This window comes from Mastigoproctus giganteus, chromosome 7 (assembly GCF_048544385.1).
Source record: "Mastigoproctus giganteus isolate SK-2022 chromosome 7, ASM4854438v1, whole genome shotgun sequence".
Taxonomy (NCBI): Eukaryota; Metazoa; Arthropoda; class Arachnida; order Uropygi; family Thelyphonidae; genus Mastigoproctus; species Mastigoproctus giganteus.
Window position 1 is genome coordinate 58,492,492 of NC_143581.1, and position 19,132 is coordinate 58,511,623.

Here is a 19,132-nt window from a genome sequence, read left to right on the forward strand (position 1 = left end):
GATACTGCAAGTAGAGATAGGGACGTGATAATCCCATTATATAAGGCCTATGTTAGACCACACTTGGAATACTGTGTTCAAGTATGGAGACCGCACCTAAAGAAAGACATCGAGCTTCTTGAAAGGGTGCAAAGAAGGGTAACTCGCCTGGTGAGATCGGCAAAAGGGCGTCCTTATGAAGAAAGACTTCGAATATGTGGGTTGCAGAGTTTGGAAACTAGACACCTTAGAGGAGATTTGATTGAGGTGTTTAAGGCTCTGAGAGGCATCAGTAAAATGAATGAGGACAAAATTTTCAAGATTATAAATGATGCTAGAACTAGGGGACATAAATTCAAGTTACGCGGGGAAATGTTTAGATTGGACTGCAGGAAGTTTTATTTTAGCCAGCGAGTTATAAATTACTGGAATAAGTTGCCTTCATGGGTGGTGGAGGCCGACAGTTTGGGGAAATTCAAAGGTCATCTGGATAGTACTTTCGGGTAAGGGAAGCGCATAGGATGATAGGATTAATTTCCTTTTTATTTAATTTTTAATTTCATTTTATTATTTTTATTTATTTATTAATTATTATTATTTATTTATTTAATTTTTGTTTTTATCATTGTTTTGTTCGGATTTTTTTTTTTTTTTTTTTTTTTGGCTGGTGCAGCATAAGCCATAGGCTTTCTTGCACCATACGGCCGTTACTAATACTAATACTAATACAAGGGTGGTTGAGTGGGAGAAGACAGAGAAGAGAGTGGTACTCAATGGACGCTGCTCTTCGTGGAGTAATGTTATTAGTACAGTCCCACAGGGTTCGGTGTTAGGCCCCCTGTTGTTTTGTATATTTATTAATGACATTGATAAGGATTAGTGTCGAAGTTTGCAGATGATACAAAGGTTGGTAGGGTTATTAATGACAGTAATGGCAGTGTGCTACTGAAACAGGATCTGGAAAATTTGGGCAGATGGGCTGAAAAGTGGCAACTGAAGTTTAACATTGACAAGTGAAAAGTACTGCATATGGGTAGAAGTAACCCCAGAGGAATGTACCAACTGTATAGTACTACACATAGGGTGGTAGAAAATGAAAAAGACCTGGAAGTAATTGTGGAGTCAGATATGAAGTTTTCTGAGCAATGCAAACAGGCTGCCAGGGCAGGTCATGGGGTTTTGTCAATGATATGTAGGAATTTTTCTAGCAGAGAAAAGGAGGTGATTATCCCTTTGTATAAGGCAATGGTCAGACCACGCCTTGAGTACTGCGTACAGGTCAGGAGGCCTCATTTTAGGAAGGATGTGGATTTGCTTGAGCGTGTACAGAGAAGGGCAACAAGATTGGTGAGGGGAATAAAGAAATCCTCTTACCAAGAGAAGCTTAAATTCTGCAAATTGCAGCGGCTGGAAACTAGGCACCTGCGAAGTGATCTGATTGAGATGTCTAAGGCCTTGAATGGGTTGAGCACGCTGAATTCTGATGGGATTCTTCCACTTGCTCAGAATACGAACCTAAGGGGGCATAAATTCAAATTGAAAAAAGACAGTTGTAGAATAGATGTGCGGAAATTTGCCTTTAGCGAGCGGGTGGTTAATTGCTGGAACAAACTTTCATCTGTCGTTGTGGAAGTTGATAGCTTATACAAATTCAAGGAGAAACTGGACAAACTTTTAGAGGGAATGGTTGTGTGGTTTTTTTTTTTTTTTTTTTTTACTGAAGCTACATAGGCTCATGTGCTTGCTTTCTTTCTTGCATCACATGCCTGTATTACTATGATTATCACTATTAATATTATTACTATAAAAAATTATAAATGAAATGTCTATAAATTCAAAAATTCAATTACGTGTTCACTGTTATTTTACAGTCCACGATAAAAAAAAGTCCCTTGATATTTAATTTTAATATTTTTAGATCGTTACTAATAATTTCATTATAATTATCTAGCAAAATATATCCAATTATCGATGCTGTCATCTATTTTAGTAGCAGTAATCTGTTGTTTTAACTAAATCAGTCATTTAATATAATCATATTTTATTAATCAATTATAATAATAGTAATAGAGGCATGTGATGCAAGAAAGCAAGTGTATGAGCATATGTAGCATCAGCCAAAAAAAAAAAATAATAATAATAAAATTTAAAAAAAATAAATAAAAAAAATTCACACAACCATTCCCTCTAAAAGTTTGTCCAGTTCCTCCTTGAATTTATTTAAGCTATCAACTTCCACAACGACAGATGGAAGTATGTTCCAGAAATTAACCACCCACTGGCTAAAGGCAAATTTCCGCACATCTATTCTACATCTGTCTTTCCTCAATTTGAATTTATGCCCCTTCAGGTTCGTAATCTGAGGAAGAGGAAGAATTCCATCAGAACTGAGTCTGTTAAACCCATTCAAGGCCTTATACACCTCAATCAGATCACCTCGCAGATGACTAGTCTTCAGCCGCTGCAATTTACAGAACTTAAGCCTCTCTAGGTAAGAGGATCCCTTCATTCCCCTCACCAATTATGTTGCCCTTTTCTGTACACGTTCAAGCAAATCCACATCCTTCCTAAAATGAAGCCTTCGGACCTGTACGCAGTACTCAAGGCGTGGCCTGACCATTGCCTTATACAAAGGGATAATCACCTCCTTTTCCCTGCTAGCAAAATTCCTGTATTTAATTGACAAAACCCCATGACCTGCTCTTGTAGCCTGTCTGCGTTGCTCAGAAAACTTCATATCTGACTGCACAATTACTCCTAGATCTTTTCATTATCTATCACCCTAATTGTAGTACCAAACAGTTGGTACGTTCTTTTGGGGTTACTTCCACTCATATGCAGTACTTTTCATTTGTCAATGTTAAACTTCAGTTGCCACTTCTCAGCCCATCTGCCCAAATTTTCTAGATCCTGTTGCAGTAGCACGCTGCCATTACTGTTATTAACAACCCTGCAAACGTTTGTATCATCTGCAAACTTCGACACTAAGCCTGATATACACCTTCAACAATATCATTGATAAATATAAAAAACAACAGTGGGCCCAACACCGAACCCTGTGGGACTCCACTAACATTAACACAGATTATTACAGATCTTAGCTAACATAGATAATTGTAATATTTCGTAATTTGCATTTATGAACTCATTATTTAAATAACGATTCACAATAACATTCAAAGCAGTTAATTTTCATTTTCTGCACTTTAATAAATTTTTTTGTTTAAATACTGGTACTCGGCTAACTGTTTCCAACGTGATTCATGTAATTTATCATTTAGTTCATCTATAACATCTTCTAATAACTTTCAGTATTTAATTATAATTCGCATATTTAATATCATCAACAAACTGAAGAAAAAAACACTAGTAATTTTTGAAATAAATTGAGTTACCTTTTAAAATCTAAGCTATCACTAAACTCTCTTATAAATTAATACGATAACATTTGATATTCTGATATAAATTAAAATCCTGTTTCTGCACGTCATCTTTTAAAAGCTTCAGAGATTAATTTCTAAACTCCAAATTATACCAATCAGCATTTTCATGAAATTATTCTATAAAACATTCAGAAAGTTTTTTTTTCTTTTGAAATAATATTTCAATTTAAAAGTTGTTTAAAAATCTCTACCTGATTATTCAGGTAAAGTATGATTTCTAGACACTTCATCCCATCTACCTGTTCAGGTAGATGGGATGAAGTGTCTAGAAATCATGCCATCCAGGTAGAAAATAAACAGATATTTTAAAAATCAAATAATAAATAATAAATATTTCTTAGGTTAAACCGAGATTATTAAAATATTTGTTTATTTTTATATGAAAAAAATATTTGATTATTTCTTTCGGTTTTCATTTCTCCTTATCTAAGGTTTTAAATTTTTTCAACGATTTTAGTGCGTAATGCGATTGGTTAACATTACAGAAAATGCTACGAATGGAATAAATCCATGGTAAGATCTGCAACACATGGAATGATACCAAACTATAACATTTCAAGTAACATGCATTTATACGTTTTTGCATGTAATTTAAAAGCTCTCTAGTACTTATCAGGGTAGAGATTACCTCCTCCATTAATAAGTTGCTGTATAAGAATAACAGCATCTAAGCAGGGCCGGATTTAAAGTTGTTGTGGCCCTAAGCTATAACATGTATGAGGTCCTTCTCTCTTACAGTTCACCTGTGACGATATTAAAAAAAAGGATTTTTTTAAGATGGAGCGAGGGCCCTTGTAATGTGAGGCCCTAAGCTGTAGCTTGTTTAGCTTATGTGTAAATCAGACCCTGCATCTAAGCATATGCGTTCATTTAAGAGTTGGTATAATAGTGAGTGATATACCTGAATCTTCGTTGGGTCTCGTAAAAAATGTTCTGTTTATATTCCAGCACGACTCGTTCAGGAGTTTACAATTAATCATTTTGACAATGAATACAATCGTTTACTGTATTTAGCAGTCTCGCGAACTTGGTCCCTGTTTCGTAAGGTTCAAAGCGAAATTAGATGTTCACTTTTTTGGTGATGGAGAAAATAGAATATCTGGAGAATTATTTTTTTGACAGATGCATAAAAAGTCAACTTTCTTGCATCATTTAGTTATTATAATATCAGTAGGCACTAAAATATTTAATGCAAAAGTGGGTTTCGCGCTACTGTCTCTTGGATAGCTTATTCTAAAGTTATGCTAAGATCGGTACATTTTTATAACTAAAATGCTTCAGTAGTATAAGTGTGATATATCTTCAGGCAATGTGTATTCAAAGAATACAAATGTGATTTAGACCTGCGCAGTGCTTTTATGAAACATGACATTAGATAAAAAAGTTTATATTTATAATAAAAACGAGGTTCTTTCACTAATAAATTACCAAACATGATAAAGAACTCACCTCGGCTGGAGTGCAAAACTGCTTTGTCAAATACTCCAATAATAGAACGCAGAGAACAAGTAGGTAGGCGATAAAAGACCACATGCAATGCATTTCATGTTGTCCACATTAGTTCAATATGTATGTCGGAGAAAGATTTCGCTCACCTTACAGATATCGTTTTGCAATGTCTTTGAACATACCATGAATACTAATACATACTAAATCAGAAGAAGCCTGGAACCAAGCCAAATAGCATAAACACGTAAGAAACGTGTTCACTGATACTTTTAACACCAACTCTTCCCCCCTTCTCGACTTCCCTCCATAGTGTGTGTTGATAAATATAAAATTTCTTAATGATAACATATCAATATACACATGAGGTATAGAGAGCGGAATCAAAATAAATGTTCAAAAAACTTTTGCAGTGAAACGACTTCATCGAAAATATTCTTGACAAAAAATAATTATTTTGTATTTTTTATTTAAAAAATATTTTAATAATTAAATTGAGCATGAGACTCCTTATTTCTTCTATATATACTTACGGTTTCTTCCATAGGACTATGTTTTAGAGCCTAAGTTAATTGCAGTACTGCTTACAGTTACACCTTACAAGCGCCACCTTAAAATGTTATTAAATAAATTCCTCTTTATAAACTATGAAAATTAAGAGAAAAACTTATATTCCATTATAATTCACTGAAAACGCGATAGTTTTATAAATTTCACGTAATTAAAACCACAGTGATATCTTTATTAAAAATGAACTTTCCGCTGCGCGTGTGTGTGCCTGTACCCAGGCGATTTCATAATACTGCGCACTAAGTATTTCGACAGGTAGTTGCAAAAATGGCTTTTACTTGAAAACCTAATACACAATAGGGCAATCATTGGCCTGTATGACCTCAAATCTTCCTGGACAAACCCTTTTAATAACGTCCAGTAGGTCGGCCGGAATTCGCCTCGTTCCTCCTGCAAACCAGTTGTCACTTTGGAAGAAGGTCGTTTAGACCGAAGTCTAAACCAGCACTCAGTTCATCGCACGGATGTTCAATAGGTGGAGGAACGGCCCGTGAAGAGACCAGTCCAAATTTTCAACGTCATTGTCCACAAGCAAGTCTTGGACTAGTTTCTAGACAATGAGGAATGTTACTGATAACGTGGAGCGTTGTCGTGCTTATACCAACGGGACTTTTTCCTTTCGTGCTTACCACAACGTAAATATCACATAATTGTCCAAAACATCCCAGAAAATCATGGAATTCATGGTTTCAGAACTATTACACGAATGGACCAAGTCCGAAACAGTTGAGACAGTTCTACAGTATCAGACTGCTTCCAACAAACTTCATGGGAGGTACGGTACAGGAAGTGATATCCGAACGCTCTCCACATACAGACACATCCATCGGAAGGAAACAATGTGAAGCGAGATTCGTCACTCCACAGCACCTTCTGCCACAGTTCTAGAAATCAGTTTGGAAGATGTCGAATAAATATGATACCGGAATTATTCGCAGCTGTCCTACCATTCAACCCACAGCTATGCAGCTCCTTACAGATGATTGAGGTGCTGATTACGGTTCTTAAGGCCTCGTGGAACTGCTTCATGCTGCTTTCCGCAGATACGAGGCACGAACCATTGTCTTTATGGTTCGTCGAACACATTCTGTGAGTTTGTAAGGCTATCTAGACTATTTTTTTCTCTATTGAAGTTTTCACCTACTATCTTCCATCTTTGAATAATGTCTATGGCGAATTTTGGGAGATTCAGAGGAGTTGCAGTTTTTGTGCGCACAGAAAGGTAACGGAAGCGACAGCCGACCACCACACAATCTGTAAGTTCCAGTCCCCGACACATGCCGGCTTCTAACGTCCTGTTGCACACACTGATTCACTAGATTTATAGGGCCATACCTCAGCCGATAGAGCCACGAGGGAAATGTCTGGCACAATACACAGTATTTATGAAGTGATATCTACTTTTTTCATATAATACACTGGTGTCCAAAACTTAAGAACCAACACTATTTCTAAAGGTTACAACCACAAAATCAAACGAAACAGCATTTGGCAATTTGCATAACTGTGACCGTTCAGTAGAAAGCTAGTGCATATCCGAAAATTTGAATCGTGATGAGAGGACTCACATAAACAGATAAAAGCAGCAGTTCAGCAGTTATGTGCAAATTATCGAATGGTGAGCACGATTGTTACAGACATTCGATTGGTTTCATACATTGCTACAGACAACGAAATGGCAAGTAGACAACATCTGGATGACTTTACCCAGGGTCGAATAACTGGGAAGCTCGAGGAAGGTCGAAGTGCGAGGAGTGTGGCTGCAGAGTTCGGTATCGCTCATAGCCTCGTCTCACGTGCGTGGTCGGCTTTCAGAACGACAGGTACAGCTGTTCGAAGGACCATGGTGGTCGTACACGAAAAACAACGCCCAATGATGACCGCTATATGCTCCTACAGACCAAGCGGGACCGACAGCAGACAGCGGGATCCATTGCAAACCAGCTGCACAGGAGCACAAGACGCAGGATATCGCGGTTTACTGTGGCCAGGCGACTCCACAAAGGGACTGTTTGCCCGACGGCCGGTACGCTCTGTCCCTTTAACACCTGCCAATCGGAGACACCATTTACAGTGGTGCATCCAACACAAGGACTGGACAGCAGCGCAATGGGGTAAGGTACACTTTACTGACGAGGGTAGATGCAATCTCAGAAGCGATTCTGGACATCAGCTAATCTGGCGAGAGGTTGGCACACGGTTGGCCTTCCTGGACAAACCCTCTTGTGCTCCTGTTTGCAGGGTATCACCCCGCAAACATCACTGAAAGGGATCGATATGGCGGTCGATGTGTTCTCGTCTGGGAAGGCGTTATCTTCGATGGATGGATGGATGTACACAACTCCAGATACTGGAAGACGGTATTGTAACCGGTGCACGCTACTGCACTGAGGTAATCCTTCCCCATGTGCGTCTGTTCCGAGGTGCCATTGGCCCCGAGTTCGTGTTTATAGATGATAACGCCACGCCCTATCGCACTGCAGTTGTTGATATGCTTTTGGAAAGTGAGGACATTGTTTGTGTGGATTGTCCTGCTCGTTCTATCGATCTAAATCCCATCGAACACATATGGGACGCTCTGGGGAGACGCCTAGCGGAACCTCCACACCCACCGATGTTACCACAAGAACTTATCAACAACATTGTTCTAAGTATGGACAAACGGTGCAAAGCCTGCATCGACATTAGGGGTGGCCATATCTCCTATTGAGGACCACCTCTTCCCTTTGTTCCATCTTTGGCAGTGATGCATCTGTATCATGGCAGCCAGTACTGTGTTACCATTTTTGAATAAAGTCCCTCTGTATCGTTTTGTTTTCGTTGTTGTGTCGATGTTGTTTCTTTCATCAATTCTGTACCTCACGAGGTTCCTTTGGTATGCTTTTCCCAAATCCAGGCCAATGCTATGAGAAACTACAGGTGAAAACCTCAGTGGTCCTTAAGTTTTGCACACCAGTGTATGAGACGGTATGAACATACCCTGGTCCTCCAGGTTGGGGGTTGCGGCAACGGGCTAGCTTCTCGTTCAGTGTAAAAAATACACAAATGCTAAATGACCTACAAATGGAAACAGAATAAACACAACGCTGGTTTGCAATTAATACCTTTGAAAGATTGGGTGAAGTACTATGAAGGACTCTTAAAAGAAGACCGGGAAGAGTTCAAGACGGTGGAGGATTTCGACGTGGAAGACTCGAGCTTAAAAGTTTCTGTTAGGAAAGTGGAACGCTTTCTAAATGAGAGAAGGAATGGCAAATCACCTCGACCTGGAGAAGTTTATATGGAAGTTCTGAAATACGGAGGAAGAGGAGTAGCTGTAAAAACTGTTAAATGGTATACTGAGAGCAGAAGAAATACAGAAAGAAATGACAACAGGTTATATTACATCAATTTATAAGAAAGGAAATCGGAAAAGCTGTTTAAATTACAAAGGAATATGCGTCCTGAATCCGCTGTTAAATATTCTTGGAAAATGGATCAGGAACCATTTAGAAGCCCGAATCGAGGTGTCAGAAGAAAAAAGTGGTTTTTAAGCTGGGATGTCATGTATAGACCATATCTCAACAGTACGACAGATCCTTAAAAAATGTCAATCGAAAGGAAAGGGAATCTTTGTGATTTTCATTGACCTTGAAAAGGCATATGACAGTGTTCCAAGAAAACTCTTATGGGAAGCACTGAAAGAGGCTAATATTGGTGGACAATTGATTAACATTATTAAGACAATTTACAGGTATAATAGATGCAGAATTAAAGTGGGATCAGCTTTGTCACTTCAATTCCACACTTCAAAAGGCCTATTACAAGGCTGTTGAATGTCACCAACACCTTTCTAAGATCCTGGTAAAAAATGCAATAAAATGGCATTGCCAATCAATACATCTATATTCACAATTTACTTTTCGAAGACGATCAGGTGGTGATAGTACACGACTTAGAAGGTGCAGACTATGCATGCTGTAAATTGTTTTAGGAATATAATCGATGGGGTCTAAAAATCGATTTTAGCAAGGCTGAAATGTTGTCTTCAGGATCAGGACACATTCTAAATGTTGAAGGTTTTAAAATCTAACAACTCGATAAATTCAAATATTTGGGATCAATCTTACAAAGTGACGGATCATCCCAAGCAGAGATCAATAAGAGAGCAGAGCAGAAAGGCTATCGGCATGTTAAATTCTGTACTATGGAGCATAAATATTCTAAATAAAACAAAGAAAGTTATATTTCAAACGACTGTACAAAGTCTTTTATTGTATGGAGCGGAAACCTGGACGTTGAACGGGCGAGGGGAAAACAAATTTATCTCCACAGAAATTGATTTTTGGAGACGCTCAGCAAGAACTTCTAGAAGAGACAGAAAACAGAATGAAAACATAAAAGAGAGAAAATGAAAGTGATAAAGAATATTATTGATACTATCAAAGGAAAGCGTTTAACATGGTATGGACATGTAAAACGGATGCAAGAAACCAGATATCCAAAGGCTATCCTGGAATGGATACCTCCAGGAAAAAGGAGAAGAGCAAGACCTAGGAGGACATGGATGGATGGAGTACGGGAGCACATGACAGCCCGAGGTTTAACTGATCAAGACACCTTGAATCGCACTTTATGGCGGAAAAAAATTCCTACCAAAAAAATAACTTGTAGGCTGAGGAAACCCATTGTAAATGGAAACACTCCTCTTGACGCACAAGGCATGAACGTTTATTGTTCATTTGTTTTTAGAATTACAAAGAAAACTGTGTATTTCTACTTTGCCAAGATTTTGACTTTACCAAGATTTTATTCATTTATTTATAATAAATAAATGAAACCATCGTGTAAAATTACATCAAGCTTAAGAAGAATTGAGTTCATCGTAGCAGTGTGAATACACATGCTAATATACCGAATATTTCTTCTTGAAGTGCTTTTGTTATCACTAATATATATAAATAATACCTGTTAATTTGAGAACGTATTACAATTTTCATGCATTCTCATGAAATAAAACTTAAAACTGGCAGTGGAAAACCAACAAAACTTAAAACTGGCAGTGGAAAATTAAGGTTCATTGTTTTGTATAATTTTAGATCTCTTAATTAAATTAATTAGTATAAAATAAATATTGCAGCCCTGCAAAATCCATCATTATAATAAAACTTTTCGTTATAGCTGGACGAAATTCTTTATGCCTGTACCGATGCTTTCATCGTTGTGTATTCAGTCACGAATAAGCAGAGCTATCAGTATGCCGCCAGAACCTTAGCACATTTGAAGGAGTTGGACCAGACGCAGAAATATTCCACCCTCTCTTACGGCTCTTTCTTTTCCAAGACTGTTATTCTTGTAGGGAACAAGATAGATCTGGCACGCTGCAGGATAATTTCCACAGATGGTAAGATCATAAGTTAATGTTAAGGCAAAGGAATTCTTTAAAAGGTAACGAGAAAATAAACTATTTATTACTGTTAAAGTTAACGTTTGAGGTTTAGCATGGTTTCTGGAACTTATAGTGACAATTTTGCCATAAACTTAACCTTACATATTTCACTGTTTTTGCAACTGTATAAATAATGTTTCTTACTTATTTCTCTGTTTTCTCTATTTTTAATTTCCAGAAGGTAGGAGCGTAGCCAACAGATACGAAGTAAAGTTCATCGAAACCTCTGTCAGCTTTAACCACAACGTCGATGAACTGTTGGTTGGAATAGTCACTCAGATACGACTGAAGGCTCACCAGGTGGCAGCACTAAGTGGTAGATCTCTAGTGGGACGATCCCTACGATTCACATACAAAGCGAGAGGGCTGATGGACAGACTACTGCAGAAGTGCGATATAAGAGCGCGCTCGTGTGATAATTTGCACGTGTTGTGAAACCTTTACCGAAAAATCCTTTTTTTACTTGAAAATTAATGAACGTCCATTTTTATTCTGGTGGTCATTTATATCATAAAGATAAAAGATGGTTCTAGTGGCAAACTGAGGAAATAAGACTTATTGGTCATTGGAATCGCGATAGAACATATCTGTCTTCTTTATTTTCATGCAACAAAGATGAAAAATAGTTCTTTTCTCTCGCTCACTAGCATAGCTGGGCTCTAATTTTTTTTTTAATTTTTTTTATATCAGGCTACTGTCTGATTTTATAAAGAAATACCACGAATTTGGTGATGCATAATTTGCCGCTTCGTTAGCATAATAAACTAATCAAACATCCAAACTTAACAGGATAAATTTGCTTTTTATACAAGCCTTTTAAAATGTATTTTAGATATCAGAAAAGTTTCGCTGTATAGTATATTAATTAACCAGTGATCGTATGCTTAAAGGGAAGGATTATCAAAACTAATTGAAAATTTAGCCTTAGAAAGCAATTAAAAAATAAACATCGACGGCGGAGGTTAAATTATACAACTAAAACTTTTTATATACAATTTAAATTGCTTTTATTATCCACTAACTGAGAAATTTTGCGTGGGCTGACACCACAATGGATCAAAATAAGAAATGTTATATTTATTTTTCAGAAACTGAAGTATTTTACTATCATGCTTGAAGCGAGCTACTGAAAAATTTGTTTCATCAAATCGCCTTCATTTTAATGGGGATCATTTCGAAATTTTGTTGCTAATTTGAAGTACGTAAGTGGCCTTGAACGACCAGATACGGAAGGTTCTAGAATTTTAGCTCCGTAGTCGTTTCTAATCGCATAATTATTACATATCTTGACATCTTTGTGTCATCTGCCAGTACTTCTAATACTGATGTGAACCGTTTCTAAAGCATTTTCAGCACATTTCATATTCTTCGTGAGCTGCTGTCTGTGTCGATTCTCTTTAAAACTCGACTCCCAGACATTGATAAAGCTTTCGTAGCAAAAAGTATTTCAATATGGAGGACTTTGTCTGTATAAACGAAAAAGGTAAATGCCTTTTTCGCTACACTATAATCAAAACCGCTGGGACATTTTCTTTGTCTGGTTTTATATCATTGTTACCATGGAGAAGTGTAATGTTTAATAAATTCTTTTTTGTTGTTCATTTATTTGTGTGCTCATTTATTTATATTAACATTTTGCCTCAAAAAAAAAAAAAAAAAAAAACAGGTTGAGGAAATTTAACACACGCGAATTGCCGTCTCTTTTGAAATATAAAAATGTATAATGTCCAGTTACTTCATGGGTCATTGCAAAAGGGTTTCTCCTTTTCTAACTGTTTCCAGTCAATCAGAGCAGTGCAAAAAACGCCTTATAACTATATATTCCTTATATAATAAATATTTTATTCCCATACTTAATAAAATTAAATGGGATATTGTGATCATCTATTAGATATAAGGTAATATTATCTCATTTAATTTTATCATTTTCATCTAAAATTGATGAAAATAATAGGAAAATCTAAAATAAAAAGAATACAGCGAAGATTATAAAAATACAATACAGAATTATAAATAGAAAATATGTCCCTAAGTAACATTTTCAAGTAGATGAAAAATTCGTCTATTCATTCTTTAGCCACTACAAAAATTGTTTCTGAAATATTATAGTACCTACATCTTTAAATTCTGATAATCGTTCAAAAAAATCCAAGATTGTCGATAATAGATCAAGATTCGTTTGGATGATATTGAAGAAATTTTTAAGGGAGACATTTTAAAGCTAATTCACTACTGCTTATTTTTTATATTTTTATTATATAAATCTTTCTTTAAATGTAATTATGGTTTCAATTGGAAAATGTAAGCGTATTGCCACAAGATGTCATAACTGGGGGGGAAAATGTCACTGAAAATTTGCCTGTTAGTTACGGCCAGGAACTTTGACAATATAGGAACCAACAGCAATTAATGACCACAGCTTCATAAAATGGGTAGTGTCCAAAAGGATTTCTGTGGTCAAAGGAAATAGGAAAAAGGAAATATACCAATTTCAAGAGAGGGAATTATAGCGGACTGGGGTATTTTTTAAAGTCTATTAACTGGAGAGACAGCTATAAGATGTTGGACACAACTTTATCATGGGAAGTATTCAAGGGATTTATCCCGGAAACTACCAATGAATTTGTTTCAGTGGAGAAGTTTTGCAAAAAAAAAAAAAAAAAAAACAGTGCCTAAGTGAACTGGGAGGATTACGGGTTTAATTAAGCAAAAGGGAAAATGGAACAGTTACAGACTATCAGGAGAGATTTATTCAGTATTAGAAGCATAACAAATCCACAGATGGAGTAAGCCATGCAAAAATTGAGTACGAGAAATCACTAGGCGGGGGAAAAGAGAGAGAGCATATTTCAAAGCTTATGAAGATGACACATTTGCAACAGATCTGTGTTCATCTTCTGACTACAATTTACTTTGGAGAATACTTCCACGGTGTGGAATTCAGCTTTCCAGGTTATATTTCATTTATTAAAAAGACTTTTTTCTCAGACTGGACATTACACTGAAATTGTATGCACTGACGGCAAATTCTCACTAGCTACTTTCCGTGGCAGGGACTCCAAATTCATTTTATATGAACTGCAGCGCTTCAATGTCTTATAATGGTGCGGGTACATGAAGTGCATAACTTCAATATCTTGTAATGGAGCAGGAATTGGTGCTGTAAATCTGTAAATATCTGTACAGTATTGTGATCAGTGGAGGGGATGCCAGGAAAGCTGACTGGGACCGCCTAGTACAATAAATAAATAAAAAATTGAAAACAAAATGTCCTCAATTGTTCATGAATCCGGACAACTGGATTTTCTCTTGACCGTTGGAGAAATGTACATTCGTTTGATTGTCCAGATTTCTGGAACATGGACTGTGATAAGAGGTAATAAACAGGAACTTTTATCTTAGCATGTTTATGTCTAAATATCTCTTCTAACAATATATAACACTGCATTATACTAACTGAATTAAAAAAATTGCTCGCCAAGGAGGCATTACTTATGGACTGGCCCTTGTACTGTTCATAACTTTTTCACTTGTATAAGCCATACTTATTTTATATACGGTGTTTCTGAATCCAATTTGGGATTCTGTTATGAAGTCAGTTCGAAACACTAAGATTGGCTGCCTTCAGACAGAAACGAAAGGAAACTGGAAAGCACTTGCAACGTATTTGAAGTTAGTCGTATTTAGTGTTCAGAAATCACTGAATGACAGAATCCCAAACAGGATTCCGAACAGTTTATCATACTGAATTAATATTTATATTTACTTCTATTTAAATTACACTTCTTAACTACAGATTAGCATATATTGAACTAATGGTCAGATATTGAACGCTGCGAATGTAGGATTCCTAAACATTACAGAGTAAATAAATTAACTGCTGCTTTTAAAAAGTGTAGTTAAATGTTATTCATTTAATTTTTAATCGAGTTTCATTAAGAAATTGATTAAATATACCGGATTCTTATCATTATTCCTATTCCAATTCCAATTCCAACTTGTTCCGTTTGTATTTTATTATATTCATTCTCTTACGATATTCCACATATTACGGATGAAGAAAATAAAAACTATTATTAACCTCAGGACATCTAAATCAACAAAGGATCTATTGGAAGAATTTCACTGTGCCATCAAGAAGGGGTTCACACAACAGCGGGAAGCTTAAAAAATTAAAAGAATCTCAAATGTGCTATTAAAGCATTTTCTTCTCTAATCCTTTCAAGAATCAACGTATACGTATTGCGTTTGACACTTTCATTAACTTCAGAAAAGTTATCTTCGACAAAAAATGTTTTATTTAAGTTCTCTGACTGTTGCAGATGACAGAAAGTTTCATTACGATGAATACCGTCCTAAATTTATTATAACTGTTTTAATTTTTTTAAGTTTTCGGCATTCCGATTAAATCCGAAACACAGTAGCTTCACAGAAAAAAAATCTAACAAGAGAAATCATTGACCAAATCTCCTTGAATAACATCAAGGTCGCAACGTGTTTACTTTCATATGCCCAAGATTTTAACAGCGTAAAATTTAAGTTCAATATCTGGCTACTTTTCTAAGAATAACTGCAATTACATGCTTAAATATGTTCTCGAAGAGAATCCTTATCATAGGCATTGCGCAGTCTTAAACAAAATGAAAATGAGCTTTCTCTTTGGTTCAGTTTACAGAAAGCGAATAAATTAAATAGGGCCTCCAGACTAGGTATAATATAAGCACGTATTTCTTTACAATTTCTAAATAAATTAGTATCGAGATCTCATTGTCAGACATGTAAACATAACATTTCCATTTAAATTACATTTTTAATTGGAATAGCCAACAAACTACTTTTCGGAAAATTTTGTATACATCAGTGGCTCCAGATAGTCCTTACTACTTTAATCTGTAACTCCTCAGAAATGACTAATGGAGCAGTTTAAAATGGGGGATTATAAGAAATCGGGAAAGACTGTAGAATATAGTTTAAAGTGATAGGAGAAAAAAACTACAATATTAAATGCTTACTTACACGAAGGTCACGGAAAATGACTGTAAAAGTCATTAAACGCAATGATAATAAGTAGAACTTTGATTTGGAGAGGAATGCCTAAGTCATAAATATAATGGTGGATGCTGCAATCCTTGAGTCGCCTGAGAATAAAGGCTGAAAGGAAAAATTCTGTATTCGTACTCTGCATTCAATACCAACATGAGCATGTGTCGGAGGGGGGGTGCAAACGACAAAGAAACGAAGGTATGAGGTGTCAATATATTGTGTCGGAGGGGGGGTGCAAACGACAAAGAAACGAAGGTATGAGGTGTCAATATATTGTGTCTGTACGCTGCGTGTATCCTGTAATCAATTTATCTGTTTGCTGCACGAAAAACTACAGTTTCCGAAATTAAAAAACATGCAATCCTTGCCTGACACCGAAAATCTCAGCTACAATTTAAAAAAAAAAAAATCCCTTCAAAAATTCCTCACGTTATTGACGAGGATTCGAACTTACGCCTTTTCCAGCAGATGGGGAGGAGACGATTGTATTCACTGTGCTAAACGAGGTTGTCTACATGATTAGAAAGTACACTATGAACACAAGTGTTTGTGTTTATAGTAACGGTTGTTTTCCTTTTCATGAAACTTTTAGAGTAGAACTCGCTCTGAAAATTATAATCGTCAGAAGTAATGCCAGTAAGTTTCTTATCCCCAGCCTATTCAGTATTACTGCACTACAAGTTCAGCACATGTTTGTGTTTATAGCTGCTAAACCAGAACTACTCAGTAATACACAGACCGATATTACGCGTAGGATAAAAATAGTATTACACTAATCGGCAGTTCTCGCGAATAGCACAGTAGATAGCGGCACCGCTGTCTCTTTCCATCTTCTCCTGGAGTCTTTCAGTTTTTCATTATCCTTAGTCCCAACTGAACTTATTCAGGAAATACTTATCAAAATCTTTAATCTTTCACTTGTTCCTTGTCTAAATCTCTTATACAGCTCTGTGTAAAGATAAATTCTTTTTGACTATTTTATCTCTATTCTTCATCAGTGTATCATCCTTCTCCTTTATAGTAATAATTTCTCGTTTCGCTGCCACTCATGATCTTTTCAGAATTTTTGAACTTCAGTTTTTTTCTGTTGCGTCTTTCATTTTCTCACTATAATAGGAGCTATCTTCCAGAGTCACTCTTTTTCGGATTGTTTCCCATATTTCGGAAAATTCTATTTGTTTATTGGGCTTAAATCTCTTTCTCTCTCTCTCTCTCTCTCTCTTCAATTTTTTCATGAAATCCGCAGTTTTCAGCGTAAGTTTCCCTTCCTTCTGATCGAGTTTTACCCTCTCCTATGTAAATGCGTGTTTTTAAATATTTTTGTTATAGTTTGATAGTTTGTATTATTATCATCAAAATTTTTCATTAAATTCTATTTCAAGAGTATTTTTATAGATCATCTATTCGACTGTTCAATTCTGCTATATTAATTGGTGTTTTGCTTTGATTTAAAAACTTCCATTTATGCTTGCATTTATTATTAATTGGGATTGGATTTCTGCTCTCTTTTTACTAAATTCAACACCTTTGGTCTTGAATTTAGTATTATTAGTAGTAAATGATGCAAGAAAGCAAGAATATAAAGCATCAGCCAAAAAAGAAAAAAGAAAAAAAATTCCATCACCTGTCCATCCCCTCCAATAATTTGTCTAGTTCTTTCTTGAATTTATTCAAACCACCCACTTCCACAACAATAGATGGAAGTTTCCTCCAACAATCAACCACCCACTTCCACAACAATAGATGGAAGTTTCCTCCAACAATCAACCACCCACTTCCACACATCTAACCTGCAACAATCCTTCCTCGATTTAGCACTTCGACATTTTACCGTACATTTTTGTTGATAAGGAAAAGTCCTCTTTCACTAAAAACTAGTCAAAACAAACAAAATAATTTAAAAATAAGGAGCTGGAGATCGCTCAATGAGAAGAAAATGAAAAAAAAAAAAACATATTTCAATGGTTAACATTAATCTGCCAATCAAAGGTTGACTGACAAAAAACAAAATCAACGAACTCCAAATCAACTGCAAGTTACGTACCGTTAGCTGACGGAAATAATTTCGCTATAAATATAATACTTGAGATTATAAAAAACAGTGAACTTGGATGTATCGGGCTCATCTTTCGAACAACTGCAAGATTAATAGTATTCTACACATCTCAGAGAAGGAAACTGACATCAGAATAACAAACTTCATTACTTGCACTCTTACCCGAATGTTTTCAGACGAAATCTGGGCGATGTTATCGAAGAGTATGTGAGTAGAGATTCCACCAGGCCATAAAGTCAATGAAGAGGAAACAAGGGAAGTAACATGAAGCTATCATGGGCGGCTATGTCTGCTTCTTGGTTTGCGATGATCACACTGGCCAAAAAAGACAGAAAAATCCAAATATTTATTTTCAACTTTTTAAATTTGTGATTTTTCAGCTTGTTTACTTGTAACAAAGATAAATACACTGTTCTGTACAGAAGTTAAACATTGTTAATAAATCTGATATAGTATTATTGCATATTTACTTTTCTTTCATTTCTGAGAAAAATTACTGATGCTATGCAAAAACTAAGGTCATATTTGGAATCAGTATATCCAAATCCATAAAGAAATACTAAGAAATGCAGATAAACAGACCTATTGAAAATTTTTACACAGTATAAGCGGTCAAGAGATAAAATTAATAAATTAAAATTTATATACAATGAATGGCCAATTTATCAGGTACATCGACCTAATAGGGAATAGCACCTCCTTTAGGAGTTCAGATCAAAAACTGTCATATTATGGTCAACCAAGAGCTTTTATCTGCCTATGTGTATTATGTCCATAAATTGCGTGTGTCTCGGGTCGATTTGTCTGTTTTGCTGGGCGAAAAACCTGAGTTTCCGGGTCGGGGGGGGGGAGAGAAACTTTGCTGGCCACACATGAGAATGATTAACTCAGAACTCAGCCACGGAGTGAAAAAAGGCCCATAAAAATTCCTTGCGTCATTGACGGGATTCGAACCCAAGCCATTTCTACCCGGTGTGAGATAATTATAATCACTGTACGACGCACACAAACAACCCCTAAGAACAGCCGTAAGTCTTTGGAGTATAGAATGATTTCACAATGTGCTGAAAACGTTTCATAGGAATGTTGATCCACACAGACTAGATCGTAACCCGCAGATACCTCAGATTAGATTGCGGAAGATGCTTGTCACGAACAGCTCGTTCC

General features: G+C 36.1%; 2 protein-coding genes across 2 annotated transcripts in view; one reads left to right on the forward strand and one right to left on the reverse strand.

Annotated features, from left to right (window-relative positions):
- LOC150082923 (uncharacterized) overlaps nt 1-4,973 on the reverse strand; it is a 179,315-nt gene extending 174,342 nt beyond the window's left edge. The window contains exon 1 of the mRNA XM_090376915.1: nt 4,872-4,973. The gene's annotated coding sequence lies outside the window, so the exon portion shown is untranslated. The remainder of the gene's footprint in view (nt 1-4,871) is intronic.
- The window catches only part of LOC150082924 (GTP-binding protein REM 1-like), a 36,822-nt gene extending 25,425 nt beyond the window's left edge, over nt 1-11,397 (forward strand). Inside the window, exons 3-4 of the mRNA XM_090376913.1 lie at nt 10,599-10,821; nt 11,045-11,397. Of these exons, the coding sequence (XP_090233039.1) occupies nt 10,599-10,821; nt 11,045-11,301 (480 nt within the window). The 3' untranslated portion in view covers nt 11,302-11,397. The remainder of the gene's footprint in view (nt 1-10,598; nt 10,822-11,044) is intronic.
- Nucleotides 11,398-19,132: the final 7,735 nt, after the last annotated feature.